The 20674-nt window shown below is 58.6% G+C and overlaps 1 protein-coding gene across 7 annotated transcripts in view; it reads right to left on the bottom strand.

Annotated features, from left to right (window-relative positions):
* Positions 1–2920: 2920 nt before the first annotated feature.
* SPEG (striated muscle enriched protein kinase) overlaps positions 2921–20674 on the bottom strand; it is a 53215-nt gene continuing 35461 nt past the window's right edge. For all 7 annotated transcript variants that reach the window (XM_004576798.3, XM_058665047.1, XM_058665045.1 and 4 more), the window contains 25 exons: positions 20335–20458; positions 20049–20224; positions 18233–18345; positions 17794–17962; positions 17502–17598; positions 17183–17383; positions 15793–15850; positions 15128–15205; positions 14857–15035; positions 14449–14475; positions 13980–14132; positions 13796–13838; positions 12928–12996; positions 10706–12713; positions 10370–10501; positions 7900–8016; positions 7605–7772; positions 7364–7486; positions 7039–7206; positions 6319–6907; positions 5313–5552; positions 4987–5210; positions 4518–4593; positions 4229–4378; positions 2921–3970 (listed from right to left, as the gene is read on the bottom strand). In XM_004576798.3, coding sequence (XP_004576855.2) covers positions 3778–3970; positions 4229–4378; positions 4518–4593; positions 4987–5210; positions 5313–5552; positions 6319–6907; positions 7039–7206; positions 7364–7486; positions 7605–7772; positions 7900–8016; positions 10370–10501; positions 10706–12713; positions 12928–12996; positions 13796–13838; positions 13980–14132; positions 14449–14475; positions 14857–15035; positions 15128–15205; positions 15793–15850; positions 17183–17383; positions 17502–17598; positions 17794–17962; positions 18233–18345; positions 20049–20224; positions 20335–20458 — 5675 coding nt within the window. In that variant the 3' untranslated portion in view covers positions 2921–3777. The remainder of the gene's footprint in view (positions 3971–4228; positions 4379–4517; positions 4594–4986; positions 5211–5312; positions 5553–6318; positions 6908–7038; positions 7207–7363; positions 7487–7604; positions 7773–7899; positions 8017–10369; positions 10502–10705; positions 12714–12927; positions 12997–13795; positions 13839–13979; positions 14133–14448; positions 14476–14856; positions 15036–15127; positions 15206–15792; positions 15851–17182; positions 17384–17501; positions 17599–17793; positions 17963–18232; positions 18346–20048; positions 20225–20334; positions 20459–20674) is intronic.

Below are 20674 nucleotides of genomic sequence, written 5' to 3'. Positions count from 1 at the left end.
CCAGGCCTAGGTTTGCCCTGTCGCCATCTCGTGCCACTTGAGCCTCCACGTCAGGGTCCTGGGTCCATCACTGCCTTTACTTCAGCCAATAAACCTAGCTGAAAAACCCAGACAGCAGCATGCCAGTGTGGCCGTTCTGCCATGGATCAGCGAGGCATTGGGCCCAACCATCACATCTTGGATGTGGACATGGTCAGGAAAGACAAGCATGGCAGTTCCAACTGGGGCCCCCTGGGAGGCCTGGATGCAAGTGGTCACACCCAGTACCTGGGGATGGGGGATGCCCAACACACATTCTGGAGGTGGGATGGCTGGTTTTGTTTCTTCATTTTTTGGCAGGGGCTGCTTTGGACAGCAAACAGGATGGAGGACACACTGGGGTCTGGTGGGTGGGGTCCGGACTGTGCAGGGGGGTTCCCAGCTTCTGCTCTTCCCTATCAGGACCTCCCAGGGGATACAGACAATTCCAGAGTTTCTTTGAGGACGGGACACACCCTGGACGATGACCAGCTGGCTGGCAGGTGGCACAGGCCCCTTTCCAGTAACACAGCAGGGGCATGGCTAGGTGTATGGTTTTAATACATCTCTTTCCCCACAAGCCCTGTGAGACCCAGCCACATACCACACTCCTTGCTCCCGACCCAAGTGGACTCCTGATTTATGTAGTCTGAGAATGGTTGGGATGCTGGCTCAGCCTCAGGGGCTGGCTCAGTGAGCAAAACCCAAACGGCCCTTGGTCAGCTCACATCAGTGCCTGGACAGGTGGCTGAGGCCTGGCCCCTTCCAGGTCAGGTGGTATCCATAGCCCCAGACTTCAAGATCCTTAAGGCCAATACCTCCAGTGTGCCACGTGGCTGTTAACGCCAGCCTGGCAAGTCCTCCCCACTCCCAGTTTTACTCCACCTAGGATTGCCAGTTCTGCACTGTGCCCCCTGGTGGTCAAACGGAGATAAACCAAGAAGAAAAGGAAAGGATCATTAGAGCAGCAGCCCTTCCATCCTGACTCGTGTCTTCTCCATCGATGGAGTGGGGCTGGTCTGCACTGTCCTCATAGGTGATCAGACCAGGGGCTCCCCAGACAATCCTGGATCTGCTCTGAGCACTTATGGGGACATAAACTGGCATGTAGCAGATACAGACTGCTTGGGGTGGGGGTTGAGGTGGGATTCAGGGCACCCTCTGATCCATGCTTGGAGTCCCTGCTCGGCTCCCTAGCCCAGACACTGGAGGGGACGGGGAGGGGAGAGGTGCCTGCAGTACTGTGCCTTCCCACCCGCCCGGTGCGAGGCACTGTCACCTTTTGATCGGAGCAATTGTGACACAGCATTGCTGCCATAAATTACCTTTGCTACTGCAGCTTTGGAACAAGCAGTTCACATGCCATTTCCAATGGAGATGGGAAGGGAGCTCAAGACAGAGCAGGGTGGTGGAGGGGGAGCAGCAGAGGAACTTTACCATTTATCAAGATATGAGTTCAGGCAACTCGTTTTTATACGAAAACACTGGCAGGGTGTAGGGCCTTGGAGATGCATGTAGGCACACTGTAGATCTTCATCAGTAAAATGACAGGTGGGCAAGGTGTCTCCCTCATCCCTCCCAGCTGGCTGTATCCTCCTGTTAACTTTATGATGATAGGAAATGCCTCTCCACTGGCATTTGGAGAAGCCAGAGAGGCTGGGCTGGGCTGGGCTAAGGGTTGTTCAAGCTGGAGACAGCTGAACAACCTTAAGCTGGCAGCCTTATGGCTTCTGGTGAAAGGTTTTGTTGGCAGGGAGCGTGTCATGTGTGGAGCAGCCAGTGCCCCTGGAGACTTGGATCACCCTTACCCCAGCTGCCCTAGGGCATAATAGTTCAAATCTATGACCTCAGGGACCATTTGGTGGCACTACAGGAGAGTGAGCAAAGTTAGGATGCCTCAGTATACCACACATTCTGTGGGGACAAGAAGGTCCAGGGCCCAGTGTGATGGCTCAATTACCTAACCCACCACTCGCAAGTGCTAACATCCCATATGGGCACCTGTTCATGTCCTGGCTGTTTCACTTCCAATCCAGCTCCCTGCTTATGGCCTGGGAAAGCAGTTGAGGATGGCTCAAAGCCTTGGGTACCTGTATCCATGTGGGGGAGCTAGAAGAAGCTCCTGGCTCCTGGCTTCAGATCAGCTCATCTCTGGCCATTATGAGCCAATGGGGAATGAAGATTTTTCTCTCTCTTTCTCCTTCTCTCTGTAAATCTTTCAAATAAATAAGCAATTAAATAAATCTTAAGAAAAAGTGTGGCCTGGCGTGATAATGTAGCAGTTAAAGTCCTCGCCTTGAACACTCCAGAATCCCATATGGGCGCTGGTCTAATCCTGGCGGCTCCACTTCCCATCCAGCTCCCTGCTTGTGGCCTGGGAAAGCAGGGGAGGATGGCCCAAAGCTTTGGGACCCTGCACCCTTGTGGGCGACCCGGGTGAGGCGCCTGGCTTCGGATGGCTCAGCTCTAGCCATTGCAGCCACTTGGGGAGTGAACCATTGGACCTATCTTCCTCCCTGTCTCTCCCCTCTGTACATCTGCCTTTCCAATAAAAGCAAATAAATCTTTAAAAAAATGGCTTTCAGCCCTGTAACACACCAGATGCAGCTGGCCTGGGCACACACAGCCCCTTCTCTGGTGGGCTTGGACCTGTGCTGGGGCTCCAAGGGGTTGAGGCTCAGCCCGTCCTGGCTTCTCTTGCAGTTCTCTGCCCCACCAGGGGTCTTTGGCTGCTGTGTCTGACTGTGTGTTCACAGGCTCTCAGGTTCTTACCAGCTCAGAGAGGACTGAATGATCTTAGACCGGGGCTCACTCCCAATCACTATTCCCCCAACCCGCCACGGTCCCTCCACCCACTCCAGGCCACCAGAGACCACTCAGGACTTGCTGCTTGCCGTTTTTATTCCTGGTGACAGACAGACAGAGAGCTGCACAAACAGCTGGATGGCAGGGGTTGAGGAGGGTGGTGGGGATGGGCAGAACAACATGGGCCACAGGGGTTGGATGGAAAGGAAAATTTCACAAAAGTCAATAAATAAATAAATATGATTGGGAAGATGGGCAAAGGCCATACACAGATGGCAGGGGCATCCTTGGGCTGGCAGAAGGCCCAGAGCTGTATCCAATGGCCCACAAGGCAGGATCAGCTGGAGGGGCGGGGCTTGACTTCTGGGATGCCTGCCGTAGGCCCATCTAGATCCCACTTGGCTGTGAGTCCCCACCTTCTCTCATGTTCTGGTTCTGGCGTCCTGTCGCCATCTTTGTGTTCTGTTCCTACTTCACCCACATTTGCTGCCAGTCTGCTGTGCTGCTACCTAAGCTTCTTCCTCTTACGGCTTCCCCCCCAACCTCACCCACCCTCCTTGACCCTCCCTGAGCTGCACCACCGGTCTCTTCACCTGCAACAACTATCCTAGAGTCTTCCCTCCCTCTTCCTCAGTTGTCTTTCTCTTCACTTGCCCATTTCCTTCTTGTTCTTCTTCCCGATTCTGCCCTTGCCCAACCTGGCCAGTGAGTGGCTGCGATGGTTCTGGCCAGGGGTGGTAGCATCAGGCCAGAGCCCTGGGGCCTGTGTCCGCTCCCCTCCCTCCCCTCCCCCCGCAGGCCCGTGAGGTATGGCCCTAGCCAGAGGTTGTTGCTGGTGGTAACCGGAGCCCCAGCCCACCCAGCTCGCTGTAGGCCCTGGAACATCCCACTGCGTGGGTGGAGAAGTCCGGAGAGGAAGCCCCAGGCTGGGCTGTGGTCCGTGCCCATTACTCTCTAGGGGCTGCCAGGGTAGGAGCGGAGCAGCACCTTGTGGCGGGTGGCGGCCTCGGCCCGGCGGCGTCTCTGCTCGCCCAGGAACTCCTTGAGCCGGTTGGTGGTGAAGGTGAGCGTCTGGCGGCGCAGCTTCATCAGGTAGGCGTCCTGAAGCCAAGGGTGGGCCAGGCAGTCCTGCAAGGAGGGCCGACTCCTGCCAGAGTACAGCAGGACAGTGAGCCTGGAGCAGGTGGGCTCCTGTTGCCCAATCCACCCCTGCAATGTCATCTCTGGCAACATGCTTTCTGTGGCAGGAAGCAGGACCAACCAAGCAGAAGTGGCAGCAATGTTATGACTAGGGGTAGGGGAGGAGTTGGGGACTACTGGGCACGGGCTGGATCCAGGCTGTGTCAGCCAGGGGCAAGGTCATGCTGGGAGGTTGGCTGGTGTGGTGTGGGTGGGGGACACTCACCAGGGATGTACTGAGAGGACCTTTCGCAGGAAGAGAGTGGCACTCTGGGATGTATTGGGGTACAACTGGAAGGCATCAAAACGCCCCCCTACAATCCGAGCCTCTGTCTCTTGGGGGTCTAGCTCATAGAATGGCGAGTGTCCACTGAGCCTGTGGTGCACAAGACAGTTCAGGCAGCTGAGACTTCATCTCCAAGCATGGGGGACATCAGCATGGGGGACTCCATGGGATAGTGCTACCCAGGGAGGAGGTGGAGGTATGTAGGCAGGCAAGGTCACAGGGTACTCACATGATGTAGGCGAGCACACCTGCTCCCCAGATATCTGTGGCAGAGCCAATGGGGTCTCCCTTCACCATCTCAGGAGCTGATGAGAGACAGGGTCGTGTTGATCCACCAGAGCATGGGGAGAGGCAAGGAATTCCCCAGGAGGTCTTGGGGACACTAGACCAAGGATAGAGCACACAGCAGGCCCTGGGGGCCAGCAGACGGGACAGAGAAGGAGAAAGTGCTCAGCAGACATGCAAGGCACCAGAGGGATGAACTATGTAGTGGGGAGTGCCTGGAACTCCTGAGGGGCTGAGAGTCTGGGGGCACCAGCTCCTACTCACAAAAGCTGCAGCCACCCAAGACAGACTTAGTCCATGCCCTTGTATTCAGTAGGCACTCAAAGTGACGTGGACCCTGGGTGCTGATTCTTTGGCTGTGCCTCGCCTCCACTCCTCTTTTCCCCACTATGGTTGGCAGCTGGCTGTCTCACCCATGAATTCCAGTGTGCCCGTGCGGTGACCGAGGGGCCGCAGAGCCTGCGGATTGTAGGGTTGGGCGCTGCCAAAGTCCACAATCTTGAGAGCATTGTCAGGGGCCAGCAGCAGGTTGTCCGGCTTGATGTCCAGATGGAGCACATGGCGGCCATGTAGGTAGTCCAGGCCTTGAAGCAGCTGTACCACATAGGTGGCCACATCATCTTCTGAATACCGGAACCTGTTGTGGGATGTGGTGGGGGAACAGGGTAGGTGAAGCCCAAGGTCCAGCTCAGCCCTCTCTGCCCTCACTTTCTGCTTGCCCTGGGTTCCCTGCTACTACCTGTCGCTGAGGCCACACAGGAGTTCCCGGTTGCCACAGCTTTCGGCAATGAGCACAAGGTACCGAGGGGTGATGTAGGCCTCATGCAGGGCCATGAGCCGCTCGTGGTGCAGTGTCCGCAGCACCTCGTACTCCTGCAGGACCCGCCGCTTGCCCTCAGCTGCGTAGGGCACAATCTTGGCCACGAACGTCCGACCTGTGGCATTCTCTCGGCAGGCTCGCACAACGCCAAAGCGACCCCTGAGTGTGGGTTGGGGTAGCGGGGAAGGAACACAGCACAGACTCAGAGGAAATAGGGGGACACTCCCATTGTGAAAGCTAACGGGGATGTAGAGACCTTTAGGGGCAAAAACATAGTGGTTTACTGGGGGCAGTGGTGTGGTGTAGTGAGTAAAGCTACTGCCTTTGGTGCCAGCCACACCTCCCATAGAGGTACAGGTTTGATTTCTGGCTGCTCCACTTCCAATCCAGCTCCTTATTAATGTGTCTGGAAAATCAGCAGCAATAGTGCAGGTGCTTGGGCCCCTATATCCACATGAGAGACCCAGAAGAAGTTCCTGGTTTTGAACTGGCTCAGTTCTGGCCATTGTGGCCATTTGGAAAATGAAATAGTGGATGGAATTCTCTCTCCCTTTCTCTCTCCCTCCCTCCTGTAAGTTTGCTTATATCTTAAAATTCTAGTATGGGCTCCAGAATGCAATCCTAGGAACCAGGGTTCAAGTCTCCCCTCTGCACCTTAGGCCAACCCATTACTTTTTCTGTCTTCCCGTTTACAAAATGGTGGTGATGATGAAGGGTCCCCCTCTCAGGGTCATTGAGCTGGGATCCTGTGGCTGCCAAGTTCAGGGCAGTGTTGACCATGTCCAAGCTTGTTCTTCCTGAGGCCCACAGCTCAGATCCCTCCCCATAGTCTGGCCCTTACAGTGTGTGTGAGGGGTCTTCCCTTTCATCCTCTGAGTGCCTCCATTCCCCTCCCCGTCCCCACCCGTTCCCAGTCCCTGCTTGCCTGGCCTTCTCCTCCAGAAAGGTGTAAGGCTTCTGGGGGAGGCCCTGTCGGAGGGTGGTGGTCTCCAGCCTGGGAGAGTTGGGCAGACCTCCCCCTGGGGAGCCCACCACCTCCTTGGCTGGGCTGAGGCTTTGCACGGTCACCTTGGTGGACTCGGGAGGGGGCTCGGGGGCTGGAGGCTGGGGAGCTGGAGGTGCAGATACGAAGGAAGTCACCATATAGAGCGGAGTAGGGGAAGACATCGGCTTAGCCCCTTGAAGGGTGGGGACTGGGGTGGGAGTCCCAGTGGCGGGAACGAAAGACTTGGGCTCACTGGGGGTGACCTGGATGCTGGGTGAGGTGGGCTCTGCTTGCTGTGTGGCCTGCAGGCCTCTGTGCTTGCGTGGAGGGGTTTGGGGCAGTGGACCCACAGCCTTGAGGGAGGACAAGGCCTGGTTGGCAGGGTTGGGGACAAATGAGGGGCTGAGAGGGGCAGATGGGGGTGCTGGGGTAGGAGCCAGTGAGGTAGGAGAGTCAGGAGGTGGGGCCCTGGCTGGCCCTGAGGTAACAGGGGCATCTTGGTGGACGGCAGACGGCGGAGCTGAAGAATCTAGGAGGAAATGAAATGGTCATCGAGAAGGCCTGGGGGCAAAGCCACAGCGTGCCCGGTATGGGGTGGTCCTGGGCTTGGTCAGGGTCACCTTCCTCCTCCTTCCCCTGCTGTCTTGTTAGTCCACTGACCTTGAGTGCCCCTGATGAAGACCTTCTCAGAAGGGTTGCTGAAGGGCCCCTGCCCTGCACGGTTGGCACAGGCCACACGGAACCTCACGGTCATGCCAATGGGCAGGTGGGTGACATTGTAGTAACAGTCAGGGATGCCTGAACTCACGGGGTGCCAGACAGACTCCCCTGCAGGCAACACAGGGTGAGAGGCTGAGGCCACAGACGCTAAAGAAGCGGGTGACCCAAGCCCTCAGAGGCTAGCTGGGGTGGGGGCCCTTGCCTTCCCACATGCCTCTTCTGCCACCTGCTAGCCATGCCTCCTCAATCTTGCCCTGTCTCTCACCATCCACCCGCCGCTCCAATGTGTATGTGCAAGGGGCCCCGCTGTCTCCTGGCTTCCACAGCACCAGTGCCGTATCCTCGTAGGTCTGGGGTATCTCTGGAGGGGCTAGCTTCCCTGGGATACCTGCCAAGAGAAGAACAATCCCAAGTGAGCACCCCCTACCCCCAGCTCCAGTCAAGGTCTACCACACCCTGTCCCACCTCCACACTGCTAGCTGGGGCCCTTCTCCAGGCTCACTCACGGGCCACAGTGACGGTGCAAGAGCTGGTGATGCTGCCGAGGACGTTGGTGGCCGAGCACTCGTAGAGCCCCGCATGCCACTTGCCCGCCCGAGGGATGCTCAGCAGCTGACGCCCATCTTTGCAGGACACGATGACCACCGAGGGCTCCGACTTCAGGGACTGCTTGTCTGTGGGTGGTAAAAGTGCCAGAGAGGCTGCTGGGCAAGGTGGTGCTCATGAAGTACCCCCATTGGCCCTCCATCCCACCAGCCCTTCACATGCTCTGGGTCTGGGGCTGCTGGCCAATTGCTTTACCCTTCATCCAGGAGATGCGGGGTGCAGGGCAGGCAGCTGGTAGGCAGAGCAGGGTGGCTGCCTCCCCCTCCAGCAGCACCTGGTCCTTGAGTTTGATGTGGAAGACTGGGGGGAAGTCTGGAAGGAGAGTAAAGACTGTCATGTGTCTGCAGGGACCCTGGCTCACCTGCAGGGACTCTTGGCTCCCTGAAGCCCACCCACTGGCGGCGGGGGAGAGGGGCAGGATGCAGGTGCACACTGGTGCAACTGGTAGGGAGCAGGGGCTGTTTCCTCCCAGCCATATGCAGGATATGGAACCCCACGGCATGTCTTCGAGAACTTTCTTTCGTGCAAGCATAGCCTTCCTCTAAGCCCTCACCATGGGTGGAAGTTTTTTTTTTTCTTGCACCATCAAGGTTGCCTGGTAACTCTCTCACCTGTTTATAAACCACCTAGGGCAGAGTGTGGCATTCAGTAAGCGCTCTATAAATATTTGCTACATAAACTAGATACTAATCTCCAATGCCAAGAATGGTTAGGATCCTGCAGTGTCTACTCCCACTGGCGCACCATCGGGCAAGGAAACAGAAGAGCTGGTAGCTTTGAGCTCCCACCCCCTACCCAGTCTAGGCAGGGTCTCCCAGACCTCCCACATATTCCTTTAGGTCCACTAGGTGGCACAAGTTCTCTACATGGGGGCTGGAGGTAGTACCTGTGTGACCTTGGGCAAGTCATCCACAGTCCTCATTGAGGACAGTAACAATCATCCCAAGCTCAGAGGGTTGTGCTTAGCACATGTCTGACACCTATTAGCTGCTCATAAACATAAGCATGTATCGTTTATCTTGATGTTGCTAACATGGTCTGCAGGCAAAGCCAGGCGCAGACCCCAGAGGCGCATGCTGTTCAGGAAGGCAGAGAAGGGGTCTCTAGAACTGGGGACATGGCAGGGCCCAGCATAGGGCTCCTCAGCGCCATGAACTTTGGAGCTTGTGACCCTGGAGACTGTGCTTCAGGAAAAGCCCAACAGGAATCTGGCTACTTTAGCTGGCAGCTGGGGTGGGGAATGATTTTCATCCAGAGAGACCCTACAGAATGGAATGAGAGTGGGATGAGCCAGCCAGGATAGGAACACTTGGTAGGAGTGAGTGACCAGGGTAGTAACATGTCCCCCCAGCTGCCCTCTGTGGTCCATTGCTCCCCAAGGAGGGGTTCCCCACTGAGACTCTGTCCATAGACAACGTGAACCATGGCTACTTCCAGATGGAGTGACACTCCAGATCGGGGGACAGGGAGGGAAGCCAGAGGGAGAGGGGAAGGGTGGGCAGGGCTAGCTCCACCAGCCTTAGCCCTGCTTGTACAGGGCTGGTCCCAGCTGGTCACGTGGCCTCCTGGGGTGGGGGTGGGGAGGGAAGTCAGGAGCCACTGCTCTGGCAGGGAATCAGCTGCACAAGCAAAACGGACCTGGGCGGGAGGCCCCAGGTGGCAAGGATCAGCTGTTCCAGGCCTCTCTGCAGGCTGCCTGCTCTTCCCCGCCCCCTATCAGCCGGCCCCCCACCATGACTGGCCAGGGACACCCTCAAGGCCAGCTGGGCACAGCTGGAGCCCTTCTGAGGAGTTTCAGCAGGAGACTGTAGAAGACCGGCCAGTGAGGAGGAAGATGGCATGTATAGTCTGGCAGGGTGGCCCAATTCACAGCTTTTGCATGGGGTCCTTTCCAGGTTGGAGGGGCAGGGGGGTGGTCCAAGACATTCGGGTAAGAAGCAGACTAAGGCAAATCTCCTCTCCCCACCCAAGCCTTCCTAGCAATTAGCCTTGAAGGCTGTTTTTTTCCATGCTGATGTGCCTCCATGGGGAAAGGGAGCCTGGGAGTGGTGGCTGGTGGTCCGCTCTACAGAGCCATGAAGAACTGAATCCACAATCCACACTGGTTACTGCAGGCTGGGAGCGAAAGTGGGGAGGAGAGGGGCTTGGGATACACACACACACACACACACACACACACACAGCAGGGATCCCCACCCTAAACCCTTTCAAAACCCTTTCAAAACCCAGCCCAGTTGCACAAACCAGCTGGGGCATGCCGCCAAAGAGGAGGCCAGACAAAGCCAGGCTCAGGTACGGTGCCCTGAAGCACCCCGGGCCCAGGCTGCCCGGCTGTTCTACTTCCTAGCTCTGGAGGCTTGGACAAGCGCCTCAGCATCTTATCACTTCACCTGTTTCCTCACCTGGAAAATAGGAATGATGATAATAATGGGCCCTAAACAAGGCTGCAGAATTGTACGCGGCTGTGATTGGACAGTGCTTAATGGGACCCTTGGCTTTGCTAATGAATGGCGGCGGCTGCTATTATTCGCCACCGTGTTGACTGCCTGACTCCAGGCCCTTTCCAAGGCAGCCCAGGCGCCTCAAGGCGGCCCATCTCCACTCAGCCATGACTGCTCCGTGGTGACTGGAGGGGGAGGCGCCTGCCCAGCAGCAGGCCTCTTACCTGACTCACTGCGCACGTACTGGTGGCCCAAGTCCTCCTGGATGCTGGCGGACAGGTTGGGCTGGGAGGAACCTTTGTCCTTCCGCAGCCGAGAGAGGCCCCAGCGGCGCCTGCTGCGGCTTTCCCCCGGAGCTGCAAAGACCCATTGCCCAGCCAAAATCAGCAAAGCGGAACTGTCCTGCTCCCAGCCCAGCCTTGCACCTTCAGAGCCTCTAGCCGCATCTCTCTGGTGGGTGTCCCCAGCCTCCACTCTCCCGTCCCGCAACCCCTTCCTGGAAGCTCCCTCCATCACCCCAACACCCGCGCCCCCTCCCTATACCTGCCATTTCTCCTCACCTGAGGAGCCTGACGTGGCGCTGGCCTCAGAGCCCAGAGACTCTGCTGAAGGTGTGGTGGCCCCAGTTTGGGTGGCCAGTTGGTTGTGCGGTAGACCCAGGCGCCGCAGACTCTCGCCCTCGGACGTGGCCCTACGCAGCCGTCCGAAGAGCGGCGTGCTGCGGCCGGACGCACCTCCGGAGTCCTCACTGCTGCCGCTGCGCTGCAGGCGGCTCGATAGCCGCTCCAGCGTGGAGCTCAGCCTCCTGCGCATCGCCAGCACCGGGGACCCCCGCGCCGAGCTACCGCCTTCGGAGCTTTCTCCATCCCCGCCGCGGGCCTCCCAGGCCGGGTGGCGCTGCGCAGGCGGGGTCCGCCGCAGCCGCTGCGACAGAGACAGCGACAGGCGGCGCACAAGGCCGGGCTCCCCGACAGCCCTGAGGTCCTGCACGGAGCGCGAGCGCTCGGGTCGTCGCACCAGCTCCAGCGGGGTGCCCGCCGGACTGGGCCGGTAGATGCCATCTTCCTCCTCGCCCCCGCGGAAGGGGCCGCGCTCCTCGGAGCGCGAGCGGCTCAGCAACCGCAGCCCCCGTGACAGGGGTGACTCACGGCTGCGCTTGAACTTGGCCTCGAACACAGCCTCTGACTCCAGGTTCTCGATACTGCTGCCGAGGCTGCTGCCCGGTCTAGGGGGCACCTTGGTGACCCGCGCTTTCTCGGCAAGCACCTGGGGAGCCCCGACAGGAGGCACACGCTTCTCGATGGCTCCCGGGGGCGGGGAGGCCACCCTGGCGAACACGGCTGGGTGCGGCTTGGACTCGGCCAAGGCCGAAGACGGCTGTGGGGCCGGGTCCTGTGGGAGAGCCTTCTCGTGGCCGGACAGCTGGAGCGACTGCATGATCTGGGCATAGGGCGTGAGGGGCGGTGCTGGGATTTGCGGGGCCACCGTGGGTTGTGCTGGCTTGGAGGCCCGGGCTGGTTCGGGCTTGGGTTCTGGGACCTTCTGTGTACGGTGGGGTGCTGAGGGCTGTGGCGCATCCTTGGGCGAGGAGGCGGGAAGTTCTGCAGTCTGGGGGACACTGGACTTAGGGGTACTGGGCCGTGCAGGGCTGGACGGCTGAGCCTCGCTGAGGGCAGACAGGGAGGGGGACTCTTGCAGTTTGCGGGCCCCGAGCCTTGCCACGGGGATTTCAAGCGGCGCCCCAGCGCGGCGGTGCCGACCTCGGGGCTCTGCCTCTCCCTGCGAGAAGCTGCTACTCTTTTGCAAGCCCCGGGTCTCGGGTGGGGGCTGGTGGTGGGGCGCTGCTTCGCTGGAGGCGGCTCGCGCCATCCGCGGATCCCGGGCACGGGTCCCCAAGCTCTCCAGCAGGGGCCCACGGAGGCCGCTGACCTTGCCGTCGTCGGGGCCTCCGCGCAGCAGCCGCTGGCGCAGAGCCTGCAGCCTCTGGGCGTACTCACCCTCGCCCAGGCCGACCCGGGCCAGACGGGTGGCCCCCGGGCTGGGGCTGCGGCGCTGGGGCAATTCCACAGACGCCGCCTTGTGCAGGCCCCGGCCCGGCTCCCGCGGCCCGGCCCGGGGCAGGGCGCTCTCAGCCGAGCTGCCTCTGCGGAGCTCTCCCCGCCTGGGGCTGGACCCCGCAGCAGCGGCTGTGGCGGCGACAGGGGGCTCTTGGCCTGGGGAGGGGAGGGCCTCAGAGCTGCAGGCCTCCTGGTCCTGAGAGGGAGCCCTTCCCTGTTCTTGCCAGTCCATGGGGGTGGCAGTTACCCCAGTCTCCGGGGTCCCCAAGACCTCATCCTCAGTAGGAATGTCGGTGAGGGACACCCGCGAGCCCGAGAACTCGGGCTGCAGGGGGCGGGGTACCGAGGGCAGTTCTTCCAGATCCTCCTCTTCCGAGTCGGAGGAGGAGGACAGGCCGCCGCTGGGGGGCGCCCTTCGCGGCATGGCCACCCACACGCGCTCAGGGGGTGCCCTCAGCAGCTCCGGGATGGGGCGCAGCACCAGGTGGCACTTGTAGCTGATCTGCGAGCGCTGGAGACAGGGAACTAGAGTCAGATCCCAGGAGCGCCCAGACCCACAGCAGAACAGCTGGGGGAGGGCCAGGGGTCAGGGCGAAAGCTAGGAATTCAGCGAAACCCCACAGGAAGATGGACAAGCAGCATGGGGTAAAGGCATAGCCTGGGACAGGCGAGGTTAGAGAGAGGGAGAAGGTGGGAAGGTCGGGGCACTGCCGAGCTCTACTCACCTGCCACCTCCGGCGGGAGAGGAAGAGCTTTAGGTGGTCTGTGCTCACCTCAGCACCCTTTGCCTGGGTCTGCACCCCGGAGTGGGGGGGGGGAGGAGGGAAGAAGGAAATAGTCACCCTAGGAAAGCTTGGCAATGGAGAGACAGGACCCAGAGGACAGAGCAGGCAGAGCTGGGTTCCTGGTAGCATTTCCTTCCCCTGGACACAGTCCTGGCCAGCACATTGACCCTCTGCAGAGACACCAGAGCTGGTGGCTTGCAAGGGTACCGCTGCCTCTGCCCCAGCTCATCCCCTGGTTCCTCTCTGCAGGACCAACACCCCTTTGCACTTTGGTAGTCTGGACTGAGTCAGATGTGGCTCTCAGCCACCTGCCCAGGCTGTCTGGCTTTGACCTTGTTCTGGGTGGGGAGGTGGGAGCAGGGCACTTCAAGGACAGACCCCAGAAGGAGCTCAACTTTCTGCCAACCCAGTGTGGTAGTCAACAGGTACTTTATCTGCAGGCTGTCTTTCTGGGCTTACTCGACTACCCATCTCACTTCCAGCCTGTGCCTGGCATTGTGCTCCTGAGGTGCCCAGGTTAGCACCCTGCCCACAAGGAGTGCCTAAGTGAGGGCCTAAGCCAACCAGCCCACTCCAACCTAGGACACCAGTGTGTCAGACTGGACTGGGCTGCAGCACGGGGAGGAGCCCAGGGAGGATGCTTGGTGGGATCACGGATTTGAGCCTTGGTCTTCTGGGAGTAAGAGGGCTCTCATCTGCCGAGCCATTGGACAGAGCTGACAGCTCTCCATCTACACAATTCCCATGGCATGTAGGTCCTCATTAAGGGGTTCCTGTAGCTACGCCGTGCAGGGAGGGTAGGACTCACTTTGAACCAGGGATGGTCCAGGGTTTCCTCCGCAGTAGGTCTCCTGGAAAGGATAAAGAAGCAATTATCATTCATTCATTCATTCATTCAGTGCTTCAGGAAATGGGACCTCTTTGGAGTTAGGGGCTTGTGTGTCTGAGGGCAGAGGCTGGCTCAGAGGAGGGGAGGCAAGGCTTGCACTCACAGCCGGTCCTGCACCAGCACTTTGATGAGAAAGGCCCGGGCCTCCCGGCTCAGGCTCAAGAACGTGTTCTCCTCGAAGGCCACATTGTAGTTCCGGATGTTCATCAGGGTCGTGCGGTCATTTTCGCCCACAAACGGGGAAATTCCTGTCAGACTGCGGGGGTGGATGGGACAGTCAGTGGAGATGGGCAGCGTCCAGGGGGACTGAGGCAGAGACCATGGGGGATGCTCTTGTGGGGGCCAGGACAAAGACCGCAGAGGCTGGGCACACCTGGGCAAGAAGCCAAGGCTTTCTGCCTCGGGCCTGTCCCACCCCTGAGGACCCAGTGTTTCCTGCCTCAGAGGGACCAAGCCAGCCCTGGCCTCTCTCCCCATGCAGGGCAGGAAGGAGCAAGGGTGAGTGGTAGTGGCAGAGAGGGTGTGGCTGCTGAGCCTGCAAAGGTCAGTGGTGGGCCTGCAGGGGTCCTTACCAGAGAAAGGCCACAACACCCACAGGCCTGCAGGGAGAGGAGAGGGGGTGGGTGAGAAAACAGCACACCTCCCATTCGCAGCCTGCTGTGCTAGTCCGGGGCCATGTGTCCTCCCTGGGGAGAGTGGACCCTCCCAGACTGCCTCCTTCCCTCCTTCATGGCAGACCCTGCACTTGGGAACCCAGACAGACCTGGAAAAGTGAGAGGGTATGGGAGGACTGGCGCACGGGAGTCTGGGGACCAACGAAACCACATTGGCCTTGCTGCAGAGGGGAAAGTGCAGACCCCCTGGGGAGCCAAGGAGTCAAGGACTGGCAGGTGTGCGTTTGAGTGATGGGGCCAGGCCTGGGTGAGGAGGGAACCCAGGCTCCGTCCCCAACACCATAGTGCTCAGCCCCCCGGCATTACCAGATGTCCGTGACTCCAGACACGGGGCTCTGGTTGACAATCTCAGGTGCCACAAACTCTGGGGTGCCATAATGGCAGTACTGGGGCTCCCCTGGGGTCAGCTCCTGGGCGTTGCCGAAGTCGCAGATGCGCACCTGCTCTTCTCCCTCAGCCCCATCCCACACCAACAGGTTTTCAGGCTGCAAGACCCAAGTGGGACAGGGAGGTGATGGGCTGCGTCCTGCCCCAGGACCCTGCCCCAGGACCCTGCCCTCTGCCCCCTGTACCTCACCTTGACATCAAGGTGCAACACATGGCTCTGGTGCAGGTAGCAGATTCCCTCCAGCACCTGCCGCATGTAGGCCCGGATCTGTGGAGACATGGAACCTAGAGTCCTTGGGAATACAAGATGGTACTACATTTGTTCAAGAGGTCAGGCCATGCCTGGGAGTGACCTACAGGTGGCTGGGGGTGGGGGGCCGAGGCTGGGGCACAGATTTGGAACTGCCAGAAGCCAGGGTACCTTGTACAAATGCAGCTGCATAGGCTGGGCCTAGCAACTTCATAGATGGAAGCTTCTTCACAAAACTTCACAAATGGAGCCATTTCTATTACAATACAATTGTGCAGTACACAACTCATACAACCCTCCATGGTACGACTGCAGTGAGATCAATGGGGTCTGGGTGGGATGCCTTCCCAAAGGGAGTGCTGATACAAGTTATGGGAGAGGGATTCAGAGGGGGTCTGCTGAGATCTGGAGGGGATTGGCACAAGTCCCCAAGAAATAGGGGTCTGGCCCCAGGCTGCCACTCTCACAGTGCATCCCCTTCTTCCCCCACCAACCCGACACCTTTGTGGCACATATGGCATGCCCAGGACCCACCTGCCAGTTCTCAGAGGCCAGGTGAAGGTCAGCTGGTGCCCCACCTAGCTCATGCCACCCACGGCCCTCACCTCTGACTCACAGACGGTGGGTTTCCTGGCCATTCGCTCCAGTAGCTCCTCTGTGCAGCTACATCCAGGGTCAAGGAGAATGAGGACAGTACCAGGGCTCAGGGCTGGCCCTAGTGCCACTGAGCATAGGGCTGTCCGTACCCTGAGAACCGTTCTGACACCGGAGGGGGGGGAGGGGCGGGTGCCTTGGCCCACCCTCAGCAGGTGGCAACACTGAGGGATGGACCACCCTGCAAGCCCTGTCTTGCTGTGGAGTTTGGGCAAATCACATTCGCTCTCTCTGAGCCTAGGCACTCTCACCTGTGCCCTGGAGCTCATCATTCCTTGCCCAGTCCCTGCACAGTACAGACAGGGCTAGCAGAGATAGCAGAATGCATTGGCTAGGGCCGGAACTGCCTGCTTCCACTTGCAAATGACCCAGAAGGTCACACATGATACAGGGTAATTGGACATTTTGCTGAGAGGCGGTTTCAAACAATGCAGCCTGGGTGGCTGGTATGCAGGTCACGGCCGCCCTGCCACACGGTGGGCGTGCAGCCAAACACCCCATATCCTTCCCTCCACCTGCCTTTGTGCAGCCACAGCTTTTACAAAAGGGTAAGGCCTGTCCTTCATTCAGCACAGCATCCAGAACGAAGGGAGGGCCTGCTGCTCCCCCACGAATGGGTGGGACAGACACTGTGCATTGCATGTTATAAGACAAGGCCTGTGCCACTTACTGGGCCATGACCTCAGAAAGTCATTTGATCTTTGGATGCCTGTCCCATCATCTATCAGATGGGGATAATACAATCCCCTCAGGTGGGTAAGGATTAAGTAAATTCCTGTCAAACCCTTAGAAGACTGCCAGGCACATGTTAAATGTTATGTAAATTTAGGAGCTGGCACCCTGGCAGAGTAGGGTGTTGGCACCCCTTATTGTGGTGTTAGCATCCCTATGGATACTGATTTGAGTCCCAGCTGTCTCACTTCCAATCCAGCTTCCTGCTAATGCACCTGGGAAAGCAGCAGAGGATGGCCCAAGTGCTTGGGCCTCTGTACCCAAGTGGGAGATCTGGAAAAAGTTCTTGGGTCCTGGCTTAGGGCCAGCCCAACTCCAGCTGTTGTGGCCTTTTGGGGAATAAGACAGGGGATGGAGGATCTTTGTCTCTCTTTGTCTCTCCTCTATCTGTAACTCTGCCTTTCAAATAAAAATTAAAAATGTTATATAGGCTTAAGCTAAAAACATGATGGTTTTCACAGGAGTTTCCAGTCTGATCCTGCCTGTCAATGGTACCACTTTGCACAGCTATATGGTTCCTGATGGGCAGTTAAAGGGAGCTGACATTCAGGCACGACCCTTGCCCGGTCCCTCCAACACACACATACTCCCCAACCAGTCCTAGGATACAGCTCGGTGACAATGACCAGTCCCCGGCGCCTTTCGAAGGCCTCATGGAAGTACAGGACGCAGTCATGCTGGAGCCGGGCCAGCAGCCGGGCCTCCCGCCGGGCTGACGCCTTGGGTTTGGCCTGGCTGGGGATGAATTTAGCAGCAAACTCCAGGCCAGAGCTGCGTTCCACCACGCGTCGCAGGTAGGAGAAGGCGCCCCTGGTGGCACAGGTTGGGTTTGGGGCTCAGCACTGAACCTTTCCACTTCTGCCTGACCCTGGGGGATCTCCAATAGCAGCAGCCCCCTGCCTGGTGCCCCCTCCTTCCCACCCCGCACCTGCCAATCTCTTGATGGATGTCATAGAAGTCGCTGAGTCTCCGCCCCCGATGCTCCTCGTCTTCCCCAACCCCCTCAACCTCCATGGCTGTCTGAGCTGAGGAAGAGATGGCCTGGTGTTAGGTGGAAGGTAAAGAGAGAGCCTAGGGCAGTTGGGCCAGGTGGGGGAGAGGAGGGAAGAGGAACATAGAGTGGGGCCCAAGACAAGTAGTCAGAGGGAAGGGCTGGCCCATCACATCCATGGGGGAGGCCACTTGGCCCTTTCCACCCAACCCTTGGAACTCCAGCCCACCTGACTGCACAGCCAGCTCTGCTTTGCAGGATACTTCCCCGGCCAGATTCCGGGCCGTGCAGGTGTACACACCTCCGTCCTGAGCCCCTGTGCTGAGCACCACCAAGGAGCACTCATTTTCCTCGTACACAAAGCTCACGTGGCTGCTCTCGGCCAGCAGAGCCTCATCCTGCAGAGCCACATGTGGTGCTGTTGCATCACCTCCAACCCAGCCCTAGCCCCATGCCTCTACCAAGGGCCTGCTGTACTCCATGCCAGGTCCCACCCTCACTCCAGACCTCAGAGCAGCCCCTCCATGCCTCCCCACGAGTAGCCCTGCACCCTTCAGTTAGACCCTGGCCTTCTTTTTTCCCCTCCCTTCTGCACCTGTTCCCACATCCTGAGACATCCCCAGACCCCCTGGTACACCCTGGTACAGCCTACAAGGTCAACCTCTGACCTTGTACCACATGATATCCGGCAGGGGCTTCCCATCAACCACCACTGCGAAGCGTGCCGTTTCCCCGGCTGCCACCTCCACATCCTCCATGATGGACTCAAAGCGAGGCGCCTCTGCAACACACAGGCATGGGGAAACATGGCTGTTTGTCAAAGTTCCCAGGGCCCGCCTCTCCCCAGCCCCTCTCCAAATCCCTCATCTGAAAGCTGGACTCCGCTGCTCCCAGCCCCCTTCAGAACATGCAAGTCCCTGCCTGGACCAAGGCCCTCCTTGTAATCCCAATGTGATGTTCTGTGAATTTCAGAGAAACTGCTGCAAGGCACAGGCTTGCTGGGTTTGACCCTCATTGTTCGCTTGCCAGCTTTGAAATGAGCAGATTTCTATGCACAAAAGAAATCTGGATTTCCTGCCGCTTCTGAAAAATCAGGACCTGCCATTCTGTGCCGCTTCTATCCCTGCCTGAACCAACTGGCAGATGCAGAGCGACTCGACGGTGCCACCCTGCCCACAGTCCCAGCCTGCACTTCTGGGGGCTCATGAATGAGTGGCCCCTGCAGGCTGCCCAGACTGTGACCCTGCACAGTACCACCTTGGAGTGGGGGGAGACACCTCGATGGGGCCAATATGGAGGCGTGGGCACCATGGTCCAGCTTTCCCTGCCTGGGGAGTGAGGGAACAGGGTCTGGCAGAAGGCCGTGGCCAGCCGTGCAAGTGCTCAGCTCATTTTAGCTTGGGCAAGCCGACTGCTTGGGACACAGCCTTCCTTACCCAGCCAGGCTGGGTTACAGGACTCTTGGGGCCAGGGCTGCCCCAAGTCCCCAAGCTCTTCCTACACCTGGGAAAATGGCCATCTTGCAAGTGGCACTGTCAGAGCTAGGCACTGACTAGGTAGGAAGTGATGGGGTGGGACAGGGCCAGGGGCAAGAGGCAGACAATAAAAGGCAGAGCAGAGGCCCACCCTCCAGCGGCCCTTCCTCCCACTCTCAGCTGCCTCCCCTCTTCCCTCTCCTCTGGGAATCTGGTCTCTATACTCAAGCTCCAGAAGGCTTCAAGTGCATGAACTTCAATGATTTTTTTTTTCAAGTCCCAGAAAATGCCCCTTCGCTTTTACTAACTAAAATGTCACATTTTCTGCTTTTCATTGGACTTGTACCGACTCAGCAGGTACTGCTGTTCAGCTCATGTGGATCTTTCGTTCTGAGTGGCAGGTACACGTGTCTAGAGTTAATTAACAAGCAGGCAAACAAAACAATTAGTACTGACTGCCTGCTACAGGGAGAGCCCTGTGCCAGAGGAGGGGTTCCAAAGAGGGGGCCTGTGTCAAAGTGGCTGGTTCAACAAGGCAGCCAGGATCTTGGAGCCTGGCAACATGATGCCCTCATGAGCTCTCAAGATTTCTACATCAACTTGACCTTCCTCAGCTGGCTGCATTTCAGAGGCTCCTCCCTGTTGTGTCTGGCACAGAAGCGGCAAGCACTCAGTGGCTTTGGAGCTAGACATCCAGAATTGAAACTTGCTGCTATGTGACCTAGGGCTGGTTACTTGGTATGCTCTAGGAGCCTCACTTTCCCCATTCATAAAATGGAGATAATGATCAACCCCCATCTTGCAAAGTTAATGCAAACCTAAAAGGTGCCTAGCCTTGAAGCTGTACCACTCTAGGTACGCGGTATTTGATTAGCAGGGTTATGTTCACTAGTATCACCATTGCATCTCACGGGTCGGCTGAGAGACAGCACAGGACTGCCTTCCCAGCAGTGGCAGGTGGCTGTGTGCAGTTAGGGATGGAGGCCCCTGCTGACCCATTGTCACTCACCTGCCAGCTCTAGGGTGACAGAGCAGGCCTGTGTGCCATGGCGGTTGCGGGCGGTGCAGGTGAGTGGCCCCAGGTCCCGGCGGCTCACACGGCAGATCCGAAGGCAGTACTGGTCGTCATCCGGCTGGCTTAGCTCATACACACCGGCCCTTGCTTCCAGGAGGGCCCCTCGGCAGCTGGGGACATGTCAAAGGGAGGTCACCCCTCCAGAGAGGTGTGGCTAGGATAGGTCATGCATGGCTGGGCTACCCCGCATCAGGGAGCAGGGTGGGCAGGGCGTCCCTACCTCCTCCAGACGACCTGGGCCTCCACATGGTTGAAAGTGACCGTAACCCTAGCTGGCTGGCCTTCTACCACATACACAGTGTCTGGTCTGTCCACCACGGCAGGGGCCTCCTCCAGGGGCGGGCCTGGAAAGAGGAAATTGTAGGCTCTGTGCTGGGCTGCACACCTACTGCTCCTCCAACACACCCAGCCACCACCTGAGGCTCATTTTTATAAGTGAGGATGCTGGGGCTCAGAGAGGGTTAGCCGTTGGTCTAGGCAACACAGCCAGGAAGCAGCAGCCAGAGTTGCAACCAAGCCTGTCTGACTCCAAAGCTTTAGCTGGGCGTCTGAGCCTCCAC

The sequence above is a fragment of the Ochotona princeps genome, chromosome 5, assembly GCF_030435755.1.
Source record: "Ochotona princeps isolate mOchPri1 chromosome 5, mOchPri1.hap1, whole genome shotgun sequence".
In the NCBI taxonomy this organism is placed as follows: Eukaryota; Metazoa; Chordata; class Mammalia; order Lagomorpha; family Ochotonidae; genus Ochotona; species Ochotona princeps.
The sequence above is the reverse complement of the archived record's forward strand: the minus strand, read 5'-3'. Positions and strand labels throughout refer to the sequence as shown.